Below are 21,818 nucleotides of genomic sequence, written 5' to 3'. Positions count from 1 at the left end.
CATTTTGAACTAGTCCTTGAAGGACTCATCATACACAACTCCTGACCAAAGGTTAGTTTCCCTAGTGCACCGATCATTGCAGTTCAAAAAGCATTTATATCTGAGGGCTTTCTGAACGGGGGCTGTCGACTTTTTAAGGCTAGCCTGGGACTCTGAGGTGGCATGATCCCAGTGATTGTTGTGGCTATGCAGAAGCCTGAAGCTGCCAGCGTGACTACAGAGCCCCCAGCAGAACATAGCTCTGGTCCTTCCCTCCCTCATGCTCATCACTGCAGCAGGAACACGATCAGGCATCCCCTGATCCCTAATCTCTAAATATCAGGTTGTATTAAAACAAAAGAGGATAACATAGCCTTTTAAACTAATGAGGTCTGCCACCTGAGTCAAACTACAGTGTCCAAAAACAAATCACCCTCTTTGCTGTGTCCTTACAAGGAGGTTCTTCCCTCTGATCTTGCTCTCAAATTCAGCAGCTTTTCGGTGATTTCTTATGTTATGACAAATTCCACTAGACTCACAGCAAAAACATCTTTTCCTTTCCACTTTCCCAGACTCCAGCCGCATGTCTTCTCCCTGCTGCTCTCTGGGCACCCTCAGTCTCTGCCTGCTCCACAGGCCACCTCCTTCCCTCCCCACTGCCACCTGAGCACCAGCAGATTTCACCGCAACAGTCACTAGGACAGGCACTGTGACTCTCCTGCCTTTCAGAAGGCAGTTCCTAGGGCAAGGAAGGCATGCAGGCATCTCTACTAAACTGCAAACAGAAAATAAAAACCAGACAACATCACCCAGCCTAACATTCAACCCAGCAGATGACCATCTATTAACAAAATGTTGCCAACGTCTATCTTATTAACTAAGAAAGCTGCATTCTTAATGTAACTGCTGAGAGTAATAGTGCGAGTACAAGCCCAAATTCAGCAGAAACAGTTTTCAGAAAGTTGTCTTCCGCCTAAGTTTGAGACACATCGGTGCTTTCCCTGAATCAAAGGGTCATAAAACAAGCAAAGAGAATAACTCAGCATGTTGGAGAAGGCTCCTGGGGGACCCACACATCCTGCTCCTGACTGACCACAACATTTCTGCACTGTCCAAATTCAGTTTTAAAGAGTTTCAAACTGTCAACCATTCTGCTCCAATTGCCAACAAGGTCCAATCAATGTGTTCCAACAGCTGGTTATCAGCAGCATGTTAATGCTTCAGAGACAACAATTGTCAGCCTAGTGTACATAAAACACCTGCTCTCAGCAGGGAACCACAAGATAGAAGGTAGCTCCTCGAGCAGTAACTCCTCTTTCACAACACTTAAACCTGTGGAAGATGTATAGAATATATCAATTCTGCCTTACTTTTCTCTTTTGCACACTTTAACCCCAAGCACAGAAGCAGGTGGGCCCAATGCTATTTTCATTTGCAATTCTGAGAAACAAAGTTCACATTATTGTTCCATTATGCAGGGAGGGAGAGAAAGCGTGTAGATGCCTCACACATTTCATACCACCTTGTTCAAAGGGATGGAAGGCTGGATCTTTATATTTTTTTTACATCTTTCCAGTTTCGCAATTCTACATTTAAATATTAATGAAGATGTGACCTTTATCCTAGAAGAAAAAGGTTAATGGATACATTTTCCTTTTTTTTCCTTCCCTTTTTGAATATTGGGTATATCAGAATCCAATTTGTACACACACATCTTGCAGAGAATAACCTAAACCACAGCATGGAGTAAATCAAATAGTTCAGTTTTACAACCAGGGTCAGAAGTCACTTCCATAGGTTTCTTTTCATTAATTAGGTTTCAGTGTTTAATTTAACTAGCTTGTTATCCTTTTGTAGATTTAATCAAGCATATGGCTTGGTAGCCTTCCAACTGTTATTTGTGAACCTATAGCTTTCTATCTACTCCTCAACAGTCTTGGAAGCTGTTGGTGATGCTGGGGGGAAGTAAATACTAGAGTCGATGCCTGTTTCCCCTCTCTACTCAAAACCGACTTGCTAGGAATAAAATCTTTTACTATGAACCTGGCATGTTTATCAGAATCCCCCTGAATATCTCAACACAGCTTGCTGTTACATAGTGAAGGGCCAAATTCTCCACTCAACAAATCCATTTCACCAGCACAGTACAACTAGCTGGCAAGTTTCCAGAATATTTGGTGCAGCATAAATGTTCTGATTTTCAGGTCATAGACAGGTTATAAGCATAAAAAGAAAGAAAAAGAATCAATAAAAAATAGAAAACCAAAATTTTTAGTGCTTTGTATAAGAAAATCTTAGAAACATTAGTCTTGTGATTGACTCCCCAGTTCTATCATGGCGGGATCTCATTTTGAAAGAGCCTTCAGTGAGAATGACAAGACATAGACAGAGTTAGGAATAATAAGAAGCAAACAGAGAAGACACAGGATGCACACAAAATAGTAGAGAGAAATAAGCAACTTGGGAGTTTACAGAACAGTAAGTTTTTCATCCCGCCTCCTTAGTAACCATTGACAGTAACAAAAGCAATACTGACTTCTTTGGGAATGCAAAGGGGGGGAACTACACACAAGGGACCTTTAAAAATAGACATAATAAGCCTTTGAGGAGAAGGTCAATAAGGGTTTTATCCTATTTCTTATGGATAGCTCACAGGTAACAGCCCCTCTGCTTACTAGTTTAGTTTTGCACATTCCACATTACAACATCTAGTTTCTCTGCTTTCCACAAAAATAAACCAATGGATAAGAAGAAAATCTTTCTTCAGAAGGCAGCTTCTTACAGAGCAAGCAAACACCCAACAGGTTACTATCAAAAAGTCAAAGGGAATTTTGCCTGATCAAAGATTAAAAAAAATCTGATAGAGATGTACCTTGTACATTATGACCAGATGACAGCTTGATTGTCAGCTGCAGTTTATGGGTAAAATACTATGAAGAGTGTATTTCCTCTTGCTACCTTTCAGGTAAGTACCAGAATCCTAGCTTATGTGTGCTTGTGCTACTCATCTGATTTGAGGAGGTTCAGATTTGTACATTAGCAGAAAAATGATTCTGGACTCAACAGTTTTCCATACTTTAAGCCCAACATGCTTAGATACAGGTGGTGGTTCAATGGTGGCTACCTCTAAAAATATCCCAGTGTCACTATTTAAAGTTTAGACAATAAATCATAGAATCATAAAATAGTTTGGGTTGGAAGGGACCATAAAAATCACCTAGTTCCAACTCCCCTGCCATGGGCATGAACATGTCCCACTGGATCAGGCTGCCCAAGGTCCCATCCAGCCTCCAGGGATGGGGCAACCACAGCTTCGCTGGGCAACCTGTGCCAGTGCCTCACCACTCTCATAATGAAGAAATTCCTCCTTATGATTTGAAAATGTTATAAGCTTGTCAGTGGGGTGACCACTCCCAGAAGAAAGCTTGCCATTCTTTTCCAGGCACCTTACCCATTGTTTCCAGTACCAAAACCCTCAGAATGCATTCCAAGTACACAAACGCTTTCCTTTCCTATTCACTGTAATTTATTATTTTTATACACAAAGGACAGGAAGAGTTTATGGCGTATTTTGGGGGGGAAGGGGACAAAATTTTCACATGAACAAGAAAAGTAAGTATTACAGCAGCCTGCTGCTTTTAAACTGTGCCCCAGAGTAGTCAGGAAATCATAGTCAGCTCCTTTAGTGAGAGGCAGTATTTCAAAGAATGCTAGCCTGGGTACCTGAATATCCCTGACAAATTTCTCCAGGGACTGATCATGGGCCAGCAGTGGGAAGGAACCATCAGTAAACCCCAGCCCAGCGAGTAAACAGCACTAAGATTCCATCTAATTCGTGTTCTAGGGCTTTGGACCATGAAAAGCCAGAGCAGGTAATGACCAGGAAGACAACTTCGGATGAAACTGTTGAAATAAGGATCCATTATGGGTGAGATTTCAAATAACTCGATGGCCTTTTCTAAGTGTCCTGGTGGTTTGAAAAGTCAAAGGCTGTGAGCAAAACAGTCTGCAAAGCTCTTCTAAACACAACTGGTAGTTTAATTCTCCAACAAAGAAAACAGCTGTTACCTTCTGCATCCCCAAGTAACATGTTTTTCCAGCCTATACTATATTTTGTTATCTATAACTTAGAAAAAAAAACCTTCAGATTTACCATTGTATTTCAGACAACTATATAAAGTCTGCACATACTATCAGACTGTTCAATTAGCCTTAATCTGTGTTAATTAAGCTTTCCATTTTTCAAGCTGTATTTTAATACATTTGTATCTTGAAAACAAAGTATTTGTCATCAGTAAGCTGATTCAACAAGATAAAATATTAACAAATATGCATTTGTCATCTTTGTAATATAAATCCTGTCTGTCAAATTATTATATAAATTAACAGCAAATCTCTAATTGTCACAAAATATCCATTTAGTATAAGAAAACAGCACATATGGATTACTGACTTACAGAAAAGTTGTTTCAATCTTATTACCTTTTATTTTATATTTTTGCTTATTATACATTAAGATTTAAGATCCATTTTCCTACTTATTCCTAAAATACCCTACATATCTTAGTTTCAGAGTTTTATGCTATTAATGGAAAATAAACTTCTGCTAAAACTAAATAATTAAATATAAATCAAGCATTCTATGTATTACTAAGGCATAAATTTTCTTCCTGACCTCAAGGTGATCATGCCCATTACTTGCAAAAATGCCTTCTGAACTAGCTAGGCATAGGCAAATTAAAATATATATATGTGTGTGTGTGTGTGTGTGCGCGCGCGTGTAGATATACACACACCTTTTTGTTGCATGGCATATAACCTGTCAGCTGCTACTTGCACAGCAAAAAAGACATCTCCTAGAAAGATACTAATTTGTGTCCCAGCAGCTAATACAGTTTGTTTCACTGAGGTGTTTTTTACCTCTTCCATGTTCTGAAGTCTCAAACTTTCAATTTCACAATTTCTGGTGTGCTGTTAAGTTAAAAAATATTTTGTTCTTAGCTACAATATTTCCTATTTTATGCATAAGGGAAGAGTTCTTGCTTTTCCATAATCAAAAACCATATCGATTAGGCAATAAGCGTACACTTATACAAGTTCCCATAGGTATTACCATGCTGAAACATAATGATGTTTCTTAATATTCTCTTTGCATTGTCTATCTTCATAAACACATGGAAGGTTTAGAAAGAGCTTGACAAAAGACGTAGATCTCACCAGAACAGAACCATGGTAATTACGTACAGCTTAGTAGGAATAACAATTTTAATAAGGTTTCCCAGCATGTCAAGTGACCTGAGCAGTCTGAGCAAGATCAAAAAAATATCAAGCTGGAAGTCCTGCTATTGCACTGATAATAATGTAACAAGGCCCTCTTCAGTAGTGCCCCAAACCTTTGGTCTCTACTCCTCGTCAATCTTAAAATGTATTTTCTCTGATGTCATTCAGTTTATTAATTTCTGTCATCACAGACTTAAGGTTTGAAAGCACTATCCTTATGAAGGTTCAAGCAGCAACTTAGGAAACCAGAGAAAGAAACAGTGACTCTGTTTTAAGTGATACACAATTGGTCCAGAAAAGAAGGATAATTGCAGTAATCCACCTAACATTCAGAACATAAGAGCAGTCATCAGCAACACAGGACACATCTGTTTCAACTCTTACATAGGACTATATTGTCTGAAACAATCTTAGTTACAACACAGAACCACAAAGGTTTAAGAGAGAATAGAACCCAATAATTCATCTACAAATACATTTTTTACAGATGTCTAGTAATTGGGAGTACTAGAGATAAACTCAGTGCCAAGAGCAGATATCAGCAGCACATTTTGTGCAATCAAGATTACTCCTGCACAGCACATCTGTCTGTAAGCCTCTTTTTCTACCCATCAAGGCAGAAGAGGTAAGTAGCTAAATTCAGAAGATACCCATACCTAAAGATCCATGTGCTTTGCATTTTTTAATCATCACTGCTTGTCTAGTTTGACCTTGGGTTTTGCCGAGTGCATGCATATGTCCCTATATGCAACAGTGCTCTCCTCAATGTCCTCTTTCTCAATTTAAAGAAATCCCTTAACATGGCAAACTGATCCTGTTAACCATGACTTCAGAGAGCTATAATGGCCTGAAAAAGCTTGAAGGAATTAAAAAGTAATGGCAAAAGGAATAATGAAGTGAAAGAAGGAAACCAGGACCCTTGTGTAACATTAAACAATATTATTGCATATTGAGACAATGGCCTGGAAAATGAAAGAAGGAATAAAGTAAAAAAAAAAAAATTAGAAATATAAAAATAAAATATAAAAAAAATAAAAATAAGGGATCAACAAGAAGAAGGAAGTAGTAGAAGGAATTAGGGAAGTAGTAGAGTCTTCCCCTTAGCTATCCTTGATCAGACATCTCTGCTCCTGCACTGACAAAACGTGATGATTTGGTCATAATAAAGCCATTGCCTTCTCCTTCTTATACCTCCTCAGCAAAAGGTAAGAAATTCGGCTAACAGTTGTATATCATGTACATGATGAATAAATTTGAATACCAATAGCACTGGTTTTTTTCTTAAAGTAAATGCTGCAGAATGACTGGTAATAGATTTGGAATGAGAGCAGCCAAAGAACGTCCTATTACTTGTATTACAACAGCAAGCCAGACTAAATAGGCAGGTCCTTCACGCCCTAAAAAATTATGATAAAAAAGTATTCAAGAAGTTACAAGTAGGAGAATACTTGACACAACACACACTTCGCAACATCAAAACCAGAGTTGTATTATGGGCCATAATACAAGGTACGTTTCTTTTCTAAAATAAAGCAATGTCTGCCACTATAACAGCCAATGAAAAGGAAGTCTTTTCTCCTACACTGACAACAAAACAAAACAAAACAAAGAGATAAAGAAAGGAGACACACACAAAATAAGAATACACTGTATTTATGCCAAGAAGAAAACACAGACATCACCATACAGGAGCACAAAAAGTATCTTGATTGCTTAATAACTCAATTGTTGAATCTCAAAAAGAAAATATAATATTTTAAAATGTTATAAAACATAGTGAAGAAGGAAACATGTAAGTTGAACTTTTACGAAAATGCAAACTCCAAAGTGCATACGATAAATTGCAGTACAAGGTCTGTAACTTCCGAAGTGCACTGTCTATACTACATTAGTTTTGATCTTTCCATTTAAGCTAATTTAAGTTGGTTTACAGACCAGCATGCATAAATAATGCATTCCTCCTATAACAAAAACAAACAAGTAAAAAGTAACAAACTGTAAACCACAAAGAAAGGCTTTAACTTACATGTCAGAACGCATTGTCAAAACTGACCACTAACCACTCAGTATCTTTTATGTTGCCACTGCTGCAAGAGAGAAACAATTTCCTCTTACCTGTGCTCTAACTCTCGGATAGACAGTATAACTCCAGATGTCGATGCCTTCTGTCGCAGGGTGGCCAGAAACGTGAACTCACTTTTATTCCGGAAGAGCTGAATTAACTTCTCACTCACATGGGGCGCTGCATGGATTTCTCTTTCTATATCTAAGAATTTTATTTTAAAAAAAAAAGAAAAGAAAGAGAGAGAAATAACAGTCCAGTAAAAATGCCAAGTCAGGAAGATTCAGGTTACATTTTTCATTTTCCCATGAATATTTTTCATTTTTGAGAGTCATCTACCATACTCCACCACTGCATTTGTCCAATGAAAAAACCCAAACGCTATTTCTGTCAGTATGCCCACTTGTCACTTTGACAAGTTCACAACTGGTCAGCTACTGATTTTTCTGACAGAATTTTTAGCAGGATGCTAAGCCATTTGTGTCTGCTGTGAGCAGATTAAGTTGCTGTAAATAAGGTGTGCTGCAGTCAGATAAATAGGCTCCTAAATTCTGAGGAATATCAGGCACTGCCTCTCCCAACACAATTCACCAAGCTCCAATTTCAGTTTTTAACGCTGACTCCGTTACCACCTCTCCATCGTACATCAGAGGAAACCTTCCTCTGTGTAAGGCAGAGATGTATTATTGCTAATAATGCTATATGGCTGTGCTGCTGCCTGAGAAATAAATACAAGACATGCTTACAATCCACTATCATTTCAGGGATTTCTCAGTTTAAACAAGCAAACCGTGACAGCTCATGCAATATTTATTAAACCACAGTCTGACCAGACAGATCAGAAATATTTCAGTCTCGCTAATCCTGCCGATGTCCAAGCAGCAGCATGCCTCCTCATATTTGATCTTCTAAGATTTAGATGTGCCATCTCCCACCACATTCATTTCTATCTCATCCTCTTACTCGCAATATATCATCACTATGAAAGACGATTAACGACAAAAAGGAGAAATCAAGGCATTTCACCTTCCCGCCCCTTGCCATGTCTCTCATGCTGGGCCTTTGTCACACATTTTCAAGACCTGTGCCACTTGCGGTTCCTGGATATCACAACCAATTAGAAGCCCGGTGCGCTTCCTTTCAAAAGGTACACTTTGAAGCCGGCAATGCCGACACAAATTCTCAGCTGGTAGAAAATCATATAATTCTACTGAATCCTGAGAATCTGGCCCAGCATGAATGCTGTAACACACAAAGGAAAGATGAGATCTACAATTCAGAATTCCACTACTGTAGCGGGGCAAAAAAAAAAAAAAAGTGTCATTAAATGAGGCTTTACAGAAAGAGGAGAGACTGGCTTGAGAAACAACCCGAAAGTCAGAAATGCAACTACTAACAAAATGCCGTGGACTGAAACCAAACTCCAAGAAAAAAGTATTCAAGCATGTTTTGTAATTGTGTGCCTCAATTTTTCCTGTGCAGCTTAAAGCCCTCCAAATGAGCCTACACACTCAGAATGCCTAACACACTTGCACTCTGAAAAGTACTGCAAATTAGACATCAAAAATCTCTAGGCATTATATTAAAATCTTTGCCAGATGCTCAAATTCACACACTAAATAAATATAATGCCACCTTCACAGCATCAACCTATTTGTCTGTCAAATGCCACTTTTATCATAGTAGAGGATAAAGCTTCAAAGAACAGAAATCCGTCCTGCTGCCGTCAGAAAGGAGAATGGAGGAATAAAGAGTCAAACACAGAAGACCAAATTGTCTTTATCTATAAGATTTCATCATCTGTATCATTAATGTCACCTAGCAACTGTTATTACTGGTCACAAATACCATCTAGTTACTTTAAAAAAAACCCTGATGCAGCAAAACTATATGTCCCGTACACCAGTAAGTTGTCCCATAACCAGCTTGGTACCTACACAGACATACAATGCACAATCCAAGACACAAGTAGGGTTTAGAGAGAACCTGTCCAAGAGCTGACAGCTGAAGATAATTATCCTTGTACTGAAGGTCAAGAACCTTAGTAACTTACAAAATTTTATATTTTTTTCCTTAAAGATGTCACAATTGCCGAAAAAAAATATGACTTATCAAAGCTTTCAAAAATTCTTCCACATACGAAAGCAAAGGCAGCGCCTGTCAATGAAACACGCATGCTAGAACTTCGGTCAACCCTTGCAAAGTCCAACGTTTTCTCATTATATCCTGATCTCCCTATAAAGCCACATCCTGACATCTAGCCATCAAATTTTATACAGAAATATAGGACTCCTTGGCCAAAAACATGAACAAATACTCAATGCATTGACTACTTCACTTAGAAACATACTCAAATATTGTGCTATACTCTACCACCTCTCGATAGTCATGAATGCACCAAAACAACGTGCAACATCTTATATTTATTCTTTGTTGATTTAAATCTGTAAGATCAAAAGTTCTGAAATTCCAGAATCTCAGACTCAAACTACTAGGAAACAAACGGTATTTGCGTAATGCTTTGCAACACTATTCTGATATAATTTGTACAACCATAGAATGGTTTGTGTTGGATGGGACTTTAAAGGTGATTCAGTTCCAATTCTGCTGCTATGGCCAGTGACACTTTCCACTGGATCAAGTTCCTCAAGGCCTCATCCAACCTGGCCTTGAACACCCTCCAGGGATGGGACATCCATGACTTCTCTGGGCAACCTGTGCCAGTGCCTCACCACCTCCACAGTAAAAAAATTCTAATCTAAATCTCCCCTCTTACAGTTTAAAAACACTATCTCTCATCCTGTCACTGCACTTCCTTATAAAAAGCCCCTCTCCATCCAATACCAACCCCTGCAGAATGCCACTCATCACTCATCTCCACCTGGACATTGAACCATTGATCACAACAATTTGTGTGCGACCTTCCAGACAATTCCTTATCCAATTAGGCTTCTAAAAATTAAATAGTACCATACTTAGAAGTGTGTTATCTGGATTATTACCAATGCCTAGGAAGACCCCCTACCGCTAAACAACTGAAAAACATACTTGCAGATGCAAAAACTTCTACAGAAATGCTGTTCTTCACAACAATCTTAGTAACTACAACAAGGGGACTTTCCCAGCAAATCCATGGTAAACATGACCCAATAGCCTGTGACTGGATTCGTTAACTAAGGAGCCCGCTGAGGTTTGTGAGGATCCCAAGGACACACAACCTGGTGATAAACCTGTTGGAGTGCTGAGCACAACGCTGGGCTCACAATAGGGGGCCTGAATGCTGGGAAGGAGCTGCACGAGGCTTCATTTAGGGCATGGTCCAGCCAGCACTGCATCATCCCAGCTCACACATCCTGTGGGACAACCCCTCGCAGCTCTCTGGCAGTGCCCCTCCTCATGCCGCACGGTGCTGGGCATGTCATCTGTTTGTGTTTCACTCAATTTCTGCAGAAAGTACCATACAAATGAACTGGGAGTACAATCCATTTGGAATAAGAGCTTTCTATTTTCAGGTTGATTTTCACACTTCAAGAAAAAGAAAAATTGAGAACACATACACCCCCTCACCGCAGGTGCCTGAAAGGGAAAATACTTTTTATGCTCTCCATAAAAACAACTGTCTGCTCATAATGAAATGCCGCATTTCCTACATAATATAGAACAATATGGGTTTATACAGTAATCTTCAGCGAAACATCACTTCATGCTTGAATGAAAACACAATCTCAGCAAAATAAATAAATAAATAACTATACATACGACTTTCATATGCCCTTCTATGTGATTATATTTTCTTAATTTGAAATAGTGACTGTCTGGAGAGGTTCTTTTAAACATACTAGAGCGTTTCTAAAATAAAACAAGCAAAAAAAACCAAGCATACACAGTTATTTGAAAGTACAACAGATACAAATCACCTTGGAGCATAAGGAAAAGGCGACTTTCTACCTTCAGCAAAAGAGAGAAGCATAAGACATTTCTATGTTAAAAAAAAACCTACTGATGACCTGTTGTCCCACATTTCCCAGCCCAGTGCCACCTCCCCCATTCCCAGGGACACCACTTTGCCTTCTCCTGACTGGCTTGTCCCGCATGAGCCCATCCAGACCCAAGTCAGCACAACCCCACCAAGCCAAAAGGAACTACGAGAGGAACTGGCACACAGGGCTATGCTTATTCAGGAGCTCAGCAGGTGCAGCAGGACCCTGGCCAGGACCTGCAGAGGAAGACCACAGCACGCTGCTTGGCTACAGCAAGCTCTTACGTGCTCAGCCACCTTGATAAATCTTACCCACAACTGCAATTACTCACAATACTCGCTTTCATCACCTTCAAGCACAAGTTTGTTCTTATTTCCTCGTAATGCTGGTTCAGATGAATGGTAATGCTGCTCTGGGTCCTATGATGTCAAAGCAATCTTTCTCTGATACATAAGAAACATACAGGTATTTTGGTACACACTCTCCCTACACGACAGATGGAATTAAAGGATGCAATAACTCAGTAATAGGATCAGTCCTTATAAACTTGATTTAGGCCCTCAAGTCACATCTTCCTGTGTGGATCCATTGACCTATGCATCACCAGCTCTGGTATCTAAAAATTATGACCTCAGGCTTTTGACACTTGTAGGACAGAATATATGAAAGGGTCCAAATAAAAGAAAGGGAGAAGCAGCTTCCACTCCATCAGGAAGTGTAAGGGAATTATGACCACATCAAAACGGACAAAATCAGTTAGATAACAAAAATAATAGTGCTAGGAAAGTAGGCAAAATACTTGCCAAACTTACTTTAATGACAATGTCAACAATCCATCGTTGAATGGGAAGTAAATGATCATATAGGCTACAATTTTAAGCACTTAATGTGCACCATATTTTACAACTAAATCCCAGTCCATCTGGGAAATCATTTTTCTTCAAGAAAGGCTTCCATTAGAGGAAAATACTAAAATTCAGTTCTAAATCAACCTATGATTTCTGAAGCAACAGATACCGTTTCATCATTCACTAGCCTGTTTGAATACCCTTTCCTTTTACTTCCTTTGGTAGGGAACACTACAGAACACATTGCTTTATTGGCACCTTCAATCATTTTAAGGCTATTTGTTTCAACGCGTTTTCAGGACTACCTTTGCACAGTCGCTGTGGAAAAGCAATTAGAAATTAACGCTGCAGCAACAGAGAATCTGGATTTCAGGGGCAGCAATTAAAGAATCGAATATTGCAGCATATTGGCTTTTACCTTGCTATGGGCACAGTCTGATTAAACTGAAATCACTACTTAAAAAAGAAAAAAAGCAATGCCTCATTTTAAGTAATCGGATTTCCAAAAATGGAACCATGAGTAGAAGAAGGATACAAAATTGCTAATTTCAGTGTAGGCAGTTTCTAAAACTTCCTCGGGACACACAACAGCATCACAAAACCCTTCTGCTTACTGAAGGCAAGTGCTTCATCAAAGCCTCTGAGTCCAAGTGGGATCCAGCACACAAACTCTTTTCTGCATATTGGTCCCACAAACCATCTTTTGAAGAACTGGTCAAAAAAAAAAAAAAAAACTAACTCCAAACACTGCTGGTTCTAGATGCTCACTTCTTCCTGTTCCTCTAAATCCATTCTTCAGCCCACAGAAACCGCAAACAGATCCAAAATTGCACAGAAGGATGATGACACCAACCACAAGGATTTTCGCCAAAAAAGAAGTCATTTCACTGCCAAACAGGGGAACACTTCAGGTAGTTCTCCCTCCCTGTCTAGTCAAGGGCAAAATGCAGTTAATTACAGATAGCACCAATTTTTTATTTTAAGCTGTGGGAAGACATTTCACAGAAATTTCTCCTTACATGCAAACAAAAAGGCTTTGCAATATGCTCCTGTCACAGGAATAGGGACAGAATCAAACCCAACACAGCCCTCAGAGCACTCTGGGTGCTCAGTTCAGCTACCACCATGCTGCAGAGTCCCACCAGCCAAGAAACAGCATAAGCAGACATCACCTAAGCCCAGACCCGAATTCATCCACTGTGCCCGCCACTCGCCCGCGTTGCTCCCAAGCCAGGCTAAAGCATGGGGTTTGGCAGCCTGTGGAGAGCTGCCAAGGGAAAACAAACACAAGCTTACATTAAGGTGCTGAGCATACACCATGCAGCTGCCCTCTGAGCCCCTTTGCACTGGCACGGTGGGGACCAGCACTGCCCATTCTACCTGCCAGAAACCCAGAGAGAGAGATGAAAACACCTCACCCTTCTCTTGAAGACTATGCTACCAGGGAGGAGTAAGAACAGCACGATGTTTTCTCAGGGGACCACATCTCTGCTTCTATGTATTCTTACCAGTACGAAAAGACATTGTAAATGCTTTTTGGCTTGCTAGCTTCACTCGGAATCAGTAATAAACAGTAGGAAATCATGTTCAACAGCACGGCTTTCGAAATTATGATTATTCATTATAAATCACTTTTTACACGTTGCTTCAAACGCTGTTTCTCAAGAATAAGATCCGTCTGCAGTGAAATGCTTGGTGATTTTAATATGCAAACCTCCTACAGAGATGATGTCTCATTTTAATTATTGTTTCGGTTTAATGGGTTTTCATTAAATTAGAGGATGGAGCAATTACCAGGGTGAATAGCTAATGTTACAAAGGTAAGTTCCCATGACTATACAGCAAAAGCAGCTCTGCTAGAGAAGGTGGAAAAATTGTATAATTTGATGTAAACTCTTCTTTTGCATGATGCAAAACTGCCCTGGTAATAAGGGTTCATATATTGCCGTCATTTTGATATACACCTTTGTAAACTAGTTTACGACTAGATCTCACCTAAAAAAATTAATCTAGCATTTTAAATTATATATATACTTCATTCCTTTCAGAAAGCTCTTGCAAACCCAGTCCTAAAATTCCAGATGCCAAGGACAGCAGAATTTTAAGTCATGTAAGAAATCAAACAGAGACTTCTCACCAAATCAGTTTCTCCCCAGTCAATAATTTAGTTGATTTAGTGACTTAATAGTGGACTCTGAGCTTCTTTAAAACTGGCCCAACTTTAGCATTAGCTAGAATGACCACATTCATGGTAATTAAGTAGTGGCCACGGAGTCTGAGTCCTTTGTTTGCAACTGAACCATGGAAATGAAGTGCTCTGGAACAAACAGAGCAGCAGATATTGAACAAGACTTGGAAATGAATACATGCAGAGAGAAAGCAACCACATTTCTCAAGCCTCAGTCATGGAAAGGTGCCCTAGGAGACAGAGAAAGCTGTAGATGGCAGAAAGCCATAGCAAAGCCTACATCGAGAGATTGCCCCTCTTCTGTTGCGTATGGGTTTCACATCTCCACGGCTCTTGTGTTTTCCACCCAGTGGACAGAATGACCAAGGAAAGTGATGGAGTCACCTCTCCAGCAGCAGAAGGATGAGCAGCAGGCCTGGGCACACGTATAGTGCAGCGACTGACACCATCTTAAAACCATTTGGCAATTACAGAGCAAAACTGGAAAACTGGAATAAGCTTTGCAACAAGCTTCCTGCTGAGAAGAACACTGATCACCTTGCCAAGCACTACCCATCACCTGTTACTCGGGCACCCACTTTAACGTATTTAAAATATTTTAGGCAGCTACTGAGCTCCGTCTTGCCTCATCAAGCCAGCTCTGTTGTTTCCTCAAGGGACTCGCGCTGAAATCAAGACTATTTACAAATGATTGATCCCTTAAATTAAATGCTCAGTAGAAATGCTCCAGAAGTTACACTACCACTAAAAGCACATAATCTGCTCTTAAATCATGAGAGTTAATCAAATTATATGCGTTGTTAGTTAATTAGTTCAGGAGTCACTGATTATAACATCTTTTCCACTGTTTATCTATATTAGATTAGGTATCGCATCACTTTGACTATAAAGTTAAAGATGGCTATACACAAATTTGGAAAAAAAGTAACAACATTTTAACAGAAAGAGCATGGAATTCACTAGCAACGCAGCCACACACAGACAGAGCCAGTGGCTATGTCTGCAACATAAGCAAGAAAGAAGTAATTGCTAGGAATCATTACCAATACGCTGTCTGTTTTGCAGGAGTAACGTCCACTTCAGGGATCTAGTTTAGAGTATGTTAAATGTTAAGGTAACACAAAATAACGAGCCACCCAAAAATACTGCTGGTGTTCTACCTTCATGCAAAAGCAAGCTAAGCAATGTTTTCCTCCTCTTCTAGAAAACATCTATTTTCAAGTATGATCAAAGTCATAGATACAAAAAGTTAGAAATTACTTTTAAAAAAAAGATAAAATATACTGAACTTGTCAAAGCATGTACTTCAGCTACATTTGTTTAAAACTTAAGGTGACAGCAGAAGATGAGGAGCATCTAGAATCAAAAATCAGATACAGAAGCCAAGTTTTGCAAATAAACACTACTTGTAGTTCAAACTTAATTTCCTCCCTTGGTGCTTTTGTAATCTAGGAACAAAATTTATGCTTTTCAATAAAGCAATCGGAGAGGTTGATCCATTTGTATTTTTACACTATTATGAAATAATTCTGATTTCTCCTTAGCACTCTTGCGTCTTACAGATATATAAATGCTGCTCATAAAACAACAGTTTCAAAATTAAATAGCAATGTTACTTCTAAAGTGCTTCGGGATTCCCGAGGTTAACATGACTATGGCAGATACACTCAACAAGTACTCCATAACTTCGATTTTCAAAGAAATTTTTAAGTACCACATCCCACTGAAGCAAGAGAAAAGTTGAATGTCTAAACTATTTTGACTCTCTTAAAAATCCCAGCCTAACACCAGCAGAGCCACACAGAAATCAGAATTTGCCTCCCTGATGAAAACCTGCATTCTTAAATGAGTAAATCAAAATACCAGTTTTAAATGGCTTGTTAACAAGTAAGTTTCAGCAAAACAGAAGCATCTGACTCAGTTTCTTCACTTGCAAAGAGAGGCTGCAATGCCTCATGCTGCTTATAACAGCTAACGGTCCTGGCTACACCTACAAAAAGGTTTTGATTTCCACCCCTGTGAAGTCTTCTATTGCATGAATAATCCAACCAAAGGCAATGAAATTGTCCATAAAGTTCAAAGTAAGCATATGCTGAAGTGCTCTCTTGGTTCAAAAAAATCCCAGTGATTTGAGACTCTAAACAGTTTTTCAATTACTTTTCAAGCATTTAGCTCATTTATTACTAAAATCTTATGGTTCTTCTTTATTTTCTATACACAATTTGTACAAGCATTAAACATGCGTTTCATGAACTAATTCTCCCTTCTGTTTTGCTTCCCTCAGAAAAATCACTTCCATGTTATTGCTAAAGCAAATTAAATCCTGGGTGTCTGTTTTATTTATTAACTGCATGATAATAACATGAGGCATAATACATTTGTCAAAGCCCTTCTCTACTGAAGTATAATTTCTGCTGTCAGCCTCTTTATGTTTATATTCAACATTCTAGTTGTCTTTGTTTCTTGGAATGCATATAAGCACACATTTATATATTTTCCCAAAATATGTATAAATTCTATTCGTGAAATGTTCCACACCCCAACAAAGAATCATAAATACAGCTAACATACTTAGTCATTCTCCACAAGTTTTAGATGAATTATTTGAGAGATTTAAGAATTTTCAAAAATGTCACAATAATAACTGTTTTATCTTTTTACACCATAATTATGATTTGGAGCATTGCTTTTCTTATTTCACCCAAGCATACCACAACTCATGAATAAAATATGACAACTTTGATAGCATCCATTGCTGTGGGTTCATCCGTAACAGCAAACGTGCTTGGGGTACTAAGAGCTCCCTTTTGCTCCATAAGCCTTTGTTTCTGAAAATAAGCTTTTATTTAAATAGGACTGCCACATGTGTCCCCTTTTTTTTTTTCACTTCTTGCTGTTAGCAATAATGCCAGCAATAATGTTTATTTTTTTTTAATGACTACATTTTGAAACAATTAGGATGGCATAAAGCTAGAAAGGCAGAATACCCCATCTGAAGGCTGGTACTTACAAGACATCAAAAAACATTAAAAGCACTGCCAGCATCAGAGAACAAAAGGCTAACAGAGAACCATGACTTTGAGATGTGTGGGCAATAGTATTATTAAAAACAAACTTCACTTTGTTTTGGGTTCATAATTAATTACAATGAAGTAAACCTAAAGAACTTCCATCACTTCCCAAATAAAATCACTACCTGATACTGAGCAGAGTCCTCCTACCACAACTTGTCAGTAGCTTCCCTTCAAAGGAAGTCTCAAGATAAGAGTGGAGTGCACGAAGTTTCCAAATCATTGGCATTTACCAAATTATTCTACAAATGTTTTGAGGCTGTGCTGCTTCATTTTCCAAACAGCATGATGAACATCCATAGAGATCACTACAGACTAAGAAAAATCACGACACGCACACACACACCAACCCCACTCTCCTCCCACACATCTTGGCTTTGTCATTTTCCCCAGTCCCCAAGAACAGGCTTGAAAATTTCAACATTGTTATGCACAATGAGCCAAAGTGGAGAGAGAGAGAGAGAGAGAGAGAGAGAGAGAGAGAGAGAAGTAGAAGTTGATCGGCATGCCATAGTCTTTCATCATAGAAGCAATGAGTATTTAACCTCCAAGATCCAGTTTTACACATGTTGCACTCTCGGAGCATCTTCGCTGCTTTTCAGTTTACAAAAAAAAAAAAAAAAAAGAAAAAGGAAAAGAAGGGAGGATGCAACACAGAATTAAGCTTTACAACTCAAACTCGTCTGCTGTAGGAGGTGTCCGTTCCCACTGATGCTAAATGGAAAACTCACAGCTTCAGAGGGAGGAGTTACACACATTTGCAAGGGGAGGACGGACTCAGTAAAACACCCCATGCAGCTGCAGTGATCCTATACTGGTTTTGCCTATTTATAGCACAAAGAACCAATGGGAAACTCAGCTGTAACTATGTAGGAAACATTATTCCATAAGGAGGCAGGATGGGGGACAGACTGTAATGAGAGATTTTTAGGAAGCCAAAACACCAGTGCTCAGCTACAGCGCTTATTGCTCCAAAATAGTGACTCACAGATCCCTGTTGACGGAATTACTGAACAGACTCTGCTCTTTTAGCAGATATGCAACCTACATAACTACTGATACAGATGAATGTTTTAGTGGACATCAGGTGCCAAAACCAATTTTTTTTGTCCGTTCTAGTAAAAAAAAAAAAAAAAATTATATCATGTTCTGCATTTTGTATCATTGAATAGGCCACAAAAGGCAAGGCAATCACATGATATAATGCCATAAACCAGCACAGTATGACATGATTACTTCACACCATTTATGTGGCAAAAATGAAAAATAAGAGAAAAAATGTCCCCCTCATATCACTTATACGCCCACACTGCAGGTGGCAAGATTAATCTAGAATTTGGCATAGAAGAAGTAGGTTGAGGCCTCAAGTAGCATCTAATTTTTATTCTTGATAGGTCGTTCAAGACAGCAGGGTTTTTCACCACAGGAAATGGTCCATGCCTGGCTCTTGCATTACATCTGATTATATCTGCTTTTGTGCAATTTTTAAAGGTACAAAATCTTAAAAAAGAAAAAAAAATAAAAGAAAAAATCATTGAATGTGTCTAATGTATACAATAGTAATTCCAAATAACACCACTTTTTCGACAAAAGACGTAGCTCTGTTTAGAAGTAATTTAATCAAGTAGGATGAGGGTAATTATTCTTATTAAATGGATATTAACACATTTCTTCTAAAATTGTTTAGAAAAGTAAAAAATACCCCTTGGAGTCAAAACCAACCATAGTGGGCTATTTAGGTTCATTAACTACAGCTAGAGAACCCAATTCTTCAGCGTTGCTTTTCATCTCCTTTGCATTTCAAGCAGTTTTAACTCAGAAGTGCCAAGTAATGCTCCAATTCTGCTCTCTTTTACCCCAGCATCTGTCCAGTAAGCCTCACCTGCAGTATCAGGTGCAGGGACTTGCCCTGAACCTGGGCAGGATTCTCCAACTAGGGATACTCAGCACTGCGAAGGGATTTGCCTCAAGGCGGCAATACTCAGGTACCCACTCTGCTTCAACTCAACTTCCCAGGGGTTTGACTAGCACATCCTCTTTGATGGGACAATATAGAATTATATTCTTTCTCCAGTTTAATATATACTTACAGAACAAGTACTTAATAAAACCTGATTATGTGTAGTACACTATGACAAGAGTATCAGTTTGCAAAAATCCTTTGCAGGAAAAAGACATTTTTTGTTGTATTTCTCTTCTGATGAAGATTAAAAAAAACTCAAACTGTTAGTCCTGCTTTTATCTAAATTGTAAGGACCTAGATGCTCACCCAGTGTGAAAGCATGCAACACTTACCAGAACTATCAGAAGCTAATTTCTGCATACCCCCCCCACCTGCCCACTGAAGACCAGAGACCTTTTATTTTCCCTCTGCTTATCTTCATTACAGGACTCTGGCAACAGGTTGCCAGAAGCATTTGAGGCTTTTAGCATACTACAGAAATACTGAAGTGCTTATTCCACTTCCCCTGTGTACTTACCACAGTGGCAATGAAGACAGACAAGTAGCACAATTATTGTGTCCAAGGAAAGCAAAAATAACTGCCAAAGACAGGGGCAACGTGTGCTTAGAATTCTTTTCTAATCATTATAGACATGATGGGAAATTCAAATAAATGTCAAGTAACAGAAGGCAGCATGACAACATTCATTATGAAAAAAAAAGAAAAGTAGAAATTGGTCACTGTCATTTAATGTGACTAGGTTTCTATTTATTCTACACTTACTTAGTATGGGGTTAGGGGTGTTTGAAACAGGAGCATATGGAACAAGGAACTCTAGTGGTTATACTTTCGCATCAATATGCTGGAAAAATTTTACTCCTAGATGCGGTTCTAACATAATTCAATATTAAACAAGACTGGAAACAGCCAATGAGTAGTTCAAAAACTTCTACTGGGAACTGACAAAGTTAACAGTAGGTTATGTATCTTCAGAGCCTCAAAGCATTGTTCAATAATTATGTCTCAAGTGATCTTTAATTTCCTCCACTGGAGATGATTCATCTCACTCATCATTGTAGTCCAACTTCAGATCATTTCTCTGTTCAGAAACTGGTTGGTTTTGCAAAGAAAAAAAACCACTTAGCCTAAGGATTTCATTGACAAAAAAATCCATTGTGTATATAAAACACATTATAACATTAGCTACATTTTTAAAAACAAACATAAATTAGAAGTTAGACAGATGTTAGGGTTAAAGTCTCACAGGCAAACCCTGCTTAGCCCTCTGGGGATGCGCACTCCAACACCATTCTTAATTACAGTGTCCTAGACACTTTCCAGAGGGCCTCTGTCTCAGTCAGTACACAAAGTAAAGAACAAAGGGCAAAAAACATTCATTTAACAAAAAGGGACCTGAAGTTGTGCTTTATTTTTATTGTTCAAGGCTTACCTTGAACAGTAAATCTACCATATTCAAATTGTTCTCTGAAGACAGAGCAGACCATGACCAAGTTAATTATTACAGTACAGTATCCTAGACTTCTAAAAACATTAATTCTTCTAACTCCACTGTTGTTACAGGAAAAGGTATTAGTACCTCAACTTCACAGGTGAACAACCAAAGCACAGCAAAAATAAGGTTCCAAATCACTAATGGGAAAATCACAGTGTCCAAGTTCTACCCTCCAAAAACGTGTATCAAAAATTAGCACACATCACAGATAACAACACTGCCAAATGTGAATTTTCAGTGCTTTTCCCTTCTACATTGTCCTAATGCTGCCTCTACCCTAAGCAAACCCTTACCCACCCAGTCTAAGACTGCAGGTTTCCCATCCAGTCCCTAGCCCCTTTTCTCTCTCTCTCTCTGGGCTGCTTCTCCCAGCTGCTGTCCACAGCTCCTGTTACCATATTCTTCATCCCTTCACCTCATTCCCTTCCAAGTCAGAGTCCTGGTATCGCCCTTGTCACTGCTTCTCTGTTCAGCCATCATCCACTTCCTTCTTGGCCTCCAGCTCCTCACCACAGCTGTTTCTCTTGTCTTCTCTTCTTTCCACCTCCCCATCTGAGCCTGAGTTTCCTTGCCCTGCTTGTCACAGCTAATCTTCTCCAACGGCTTCTCACCACCCTTCTCCCTCACCCAGGGGAGCACCTTCATCCCAGCTATATTATTGTCACTTTACATATTTAGTCCTTGCCCCTAAGTCTCCAGTTACATTCCTTTCTCCTTTCCAGCTTCCACAGAGGTCTGTAAAGAATGAGGGAAAGCAGAAGTACTCAGTAACTCAAAAAGAGATCAAGACCTTGCTCTCTGTTCTACTGAGAAACAGAAGCGTGGAAACCATCCTCACCAAAGAAGTCATATCTTCCTCCATCCTCTTGGATGCACCCAGCCTAGCCCTTCATATTTTATTTTAACTCGTACTTTAGCAGTATTTTAAAGAGCAACTTTGACAAACGGCTGAAA

The 21,818-nt window shown here is 39.0% G+C and overlaps 1 protein-coding gene across 3 annotated transcripts in view; it reads right to left on the bottom strand.

Moving 5' to 3' along the window:
- NELL1 (neural EGFL like 1) overlaps positions 1 to 21,818 on the bottom strand; it is a 297,253-nt gene that overhangs the window by 264,519 nt on the left and 10,916 nt on the right. For all 3 annotated transcript variants that reach the window (XM_069857451.1, XM_069857452.1, XM_069857450.1), the window contains exon 3: positions 7,375 to 7,525. In XM_069857451.1, the coding sequence (XP_069713552.1) occupies positions 7,375 to 7,525 (151 nt within the window). The remainder of the gene's footprint in view (positions 1 to 7,374; positions 7,526 to 21,818) is intronic.

This window comes from Phaenicophaeus curvirostris, chromosome 5 (genome assembly GCF_032191515.1).
Source record: "Phaenicophaeus curvirostris isolate KB17595 chromosome 5, BPBGC_Pcur_1.0, whole genome shotgun sequence".
In the NCBI taxonomy this organism is placed as follows: domain Eukaryota; kingdom Metazoa; phylum Chordata; class Aves; order Cuculiformes; family Cuculidae; genus Phaenicophaeus; species Phaenicophaeus curvirostris.
This window is presented reverse-complemented; position numbering and strand designations above follow the sequence as displayed.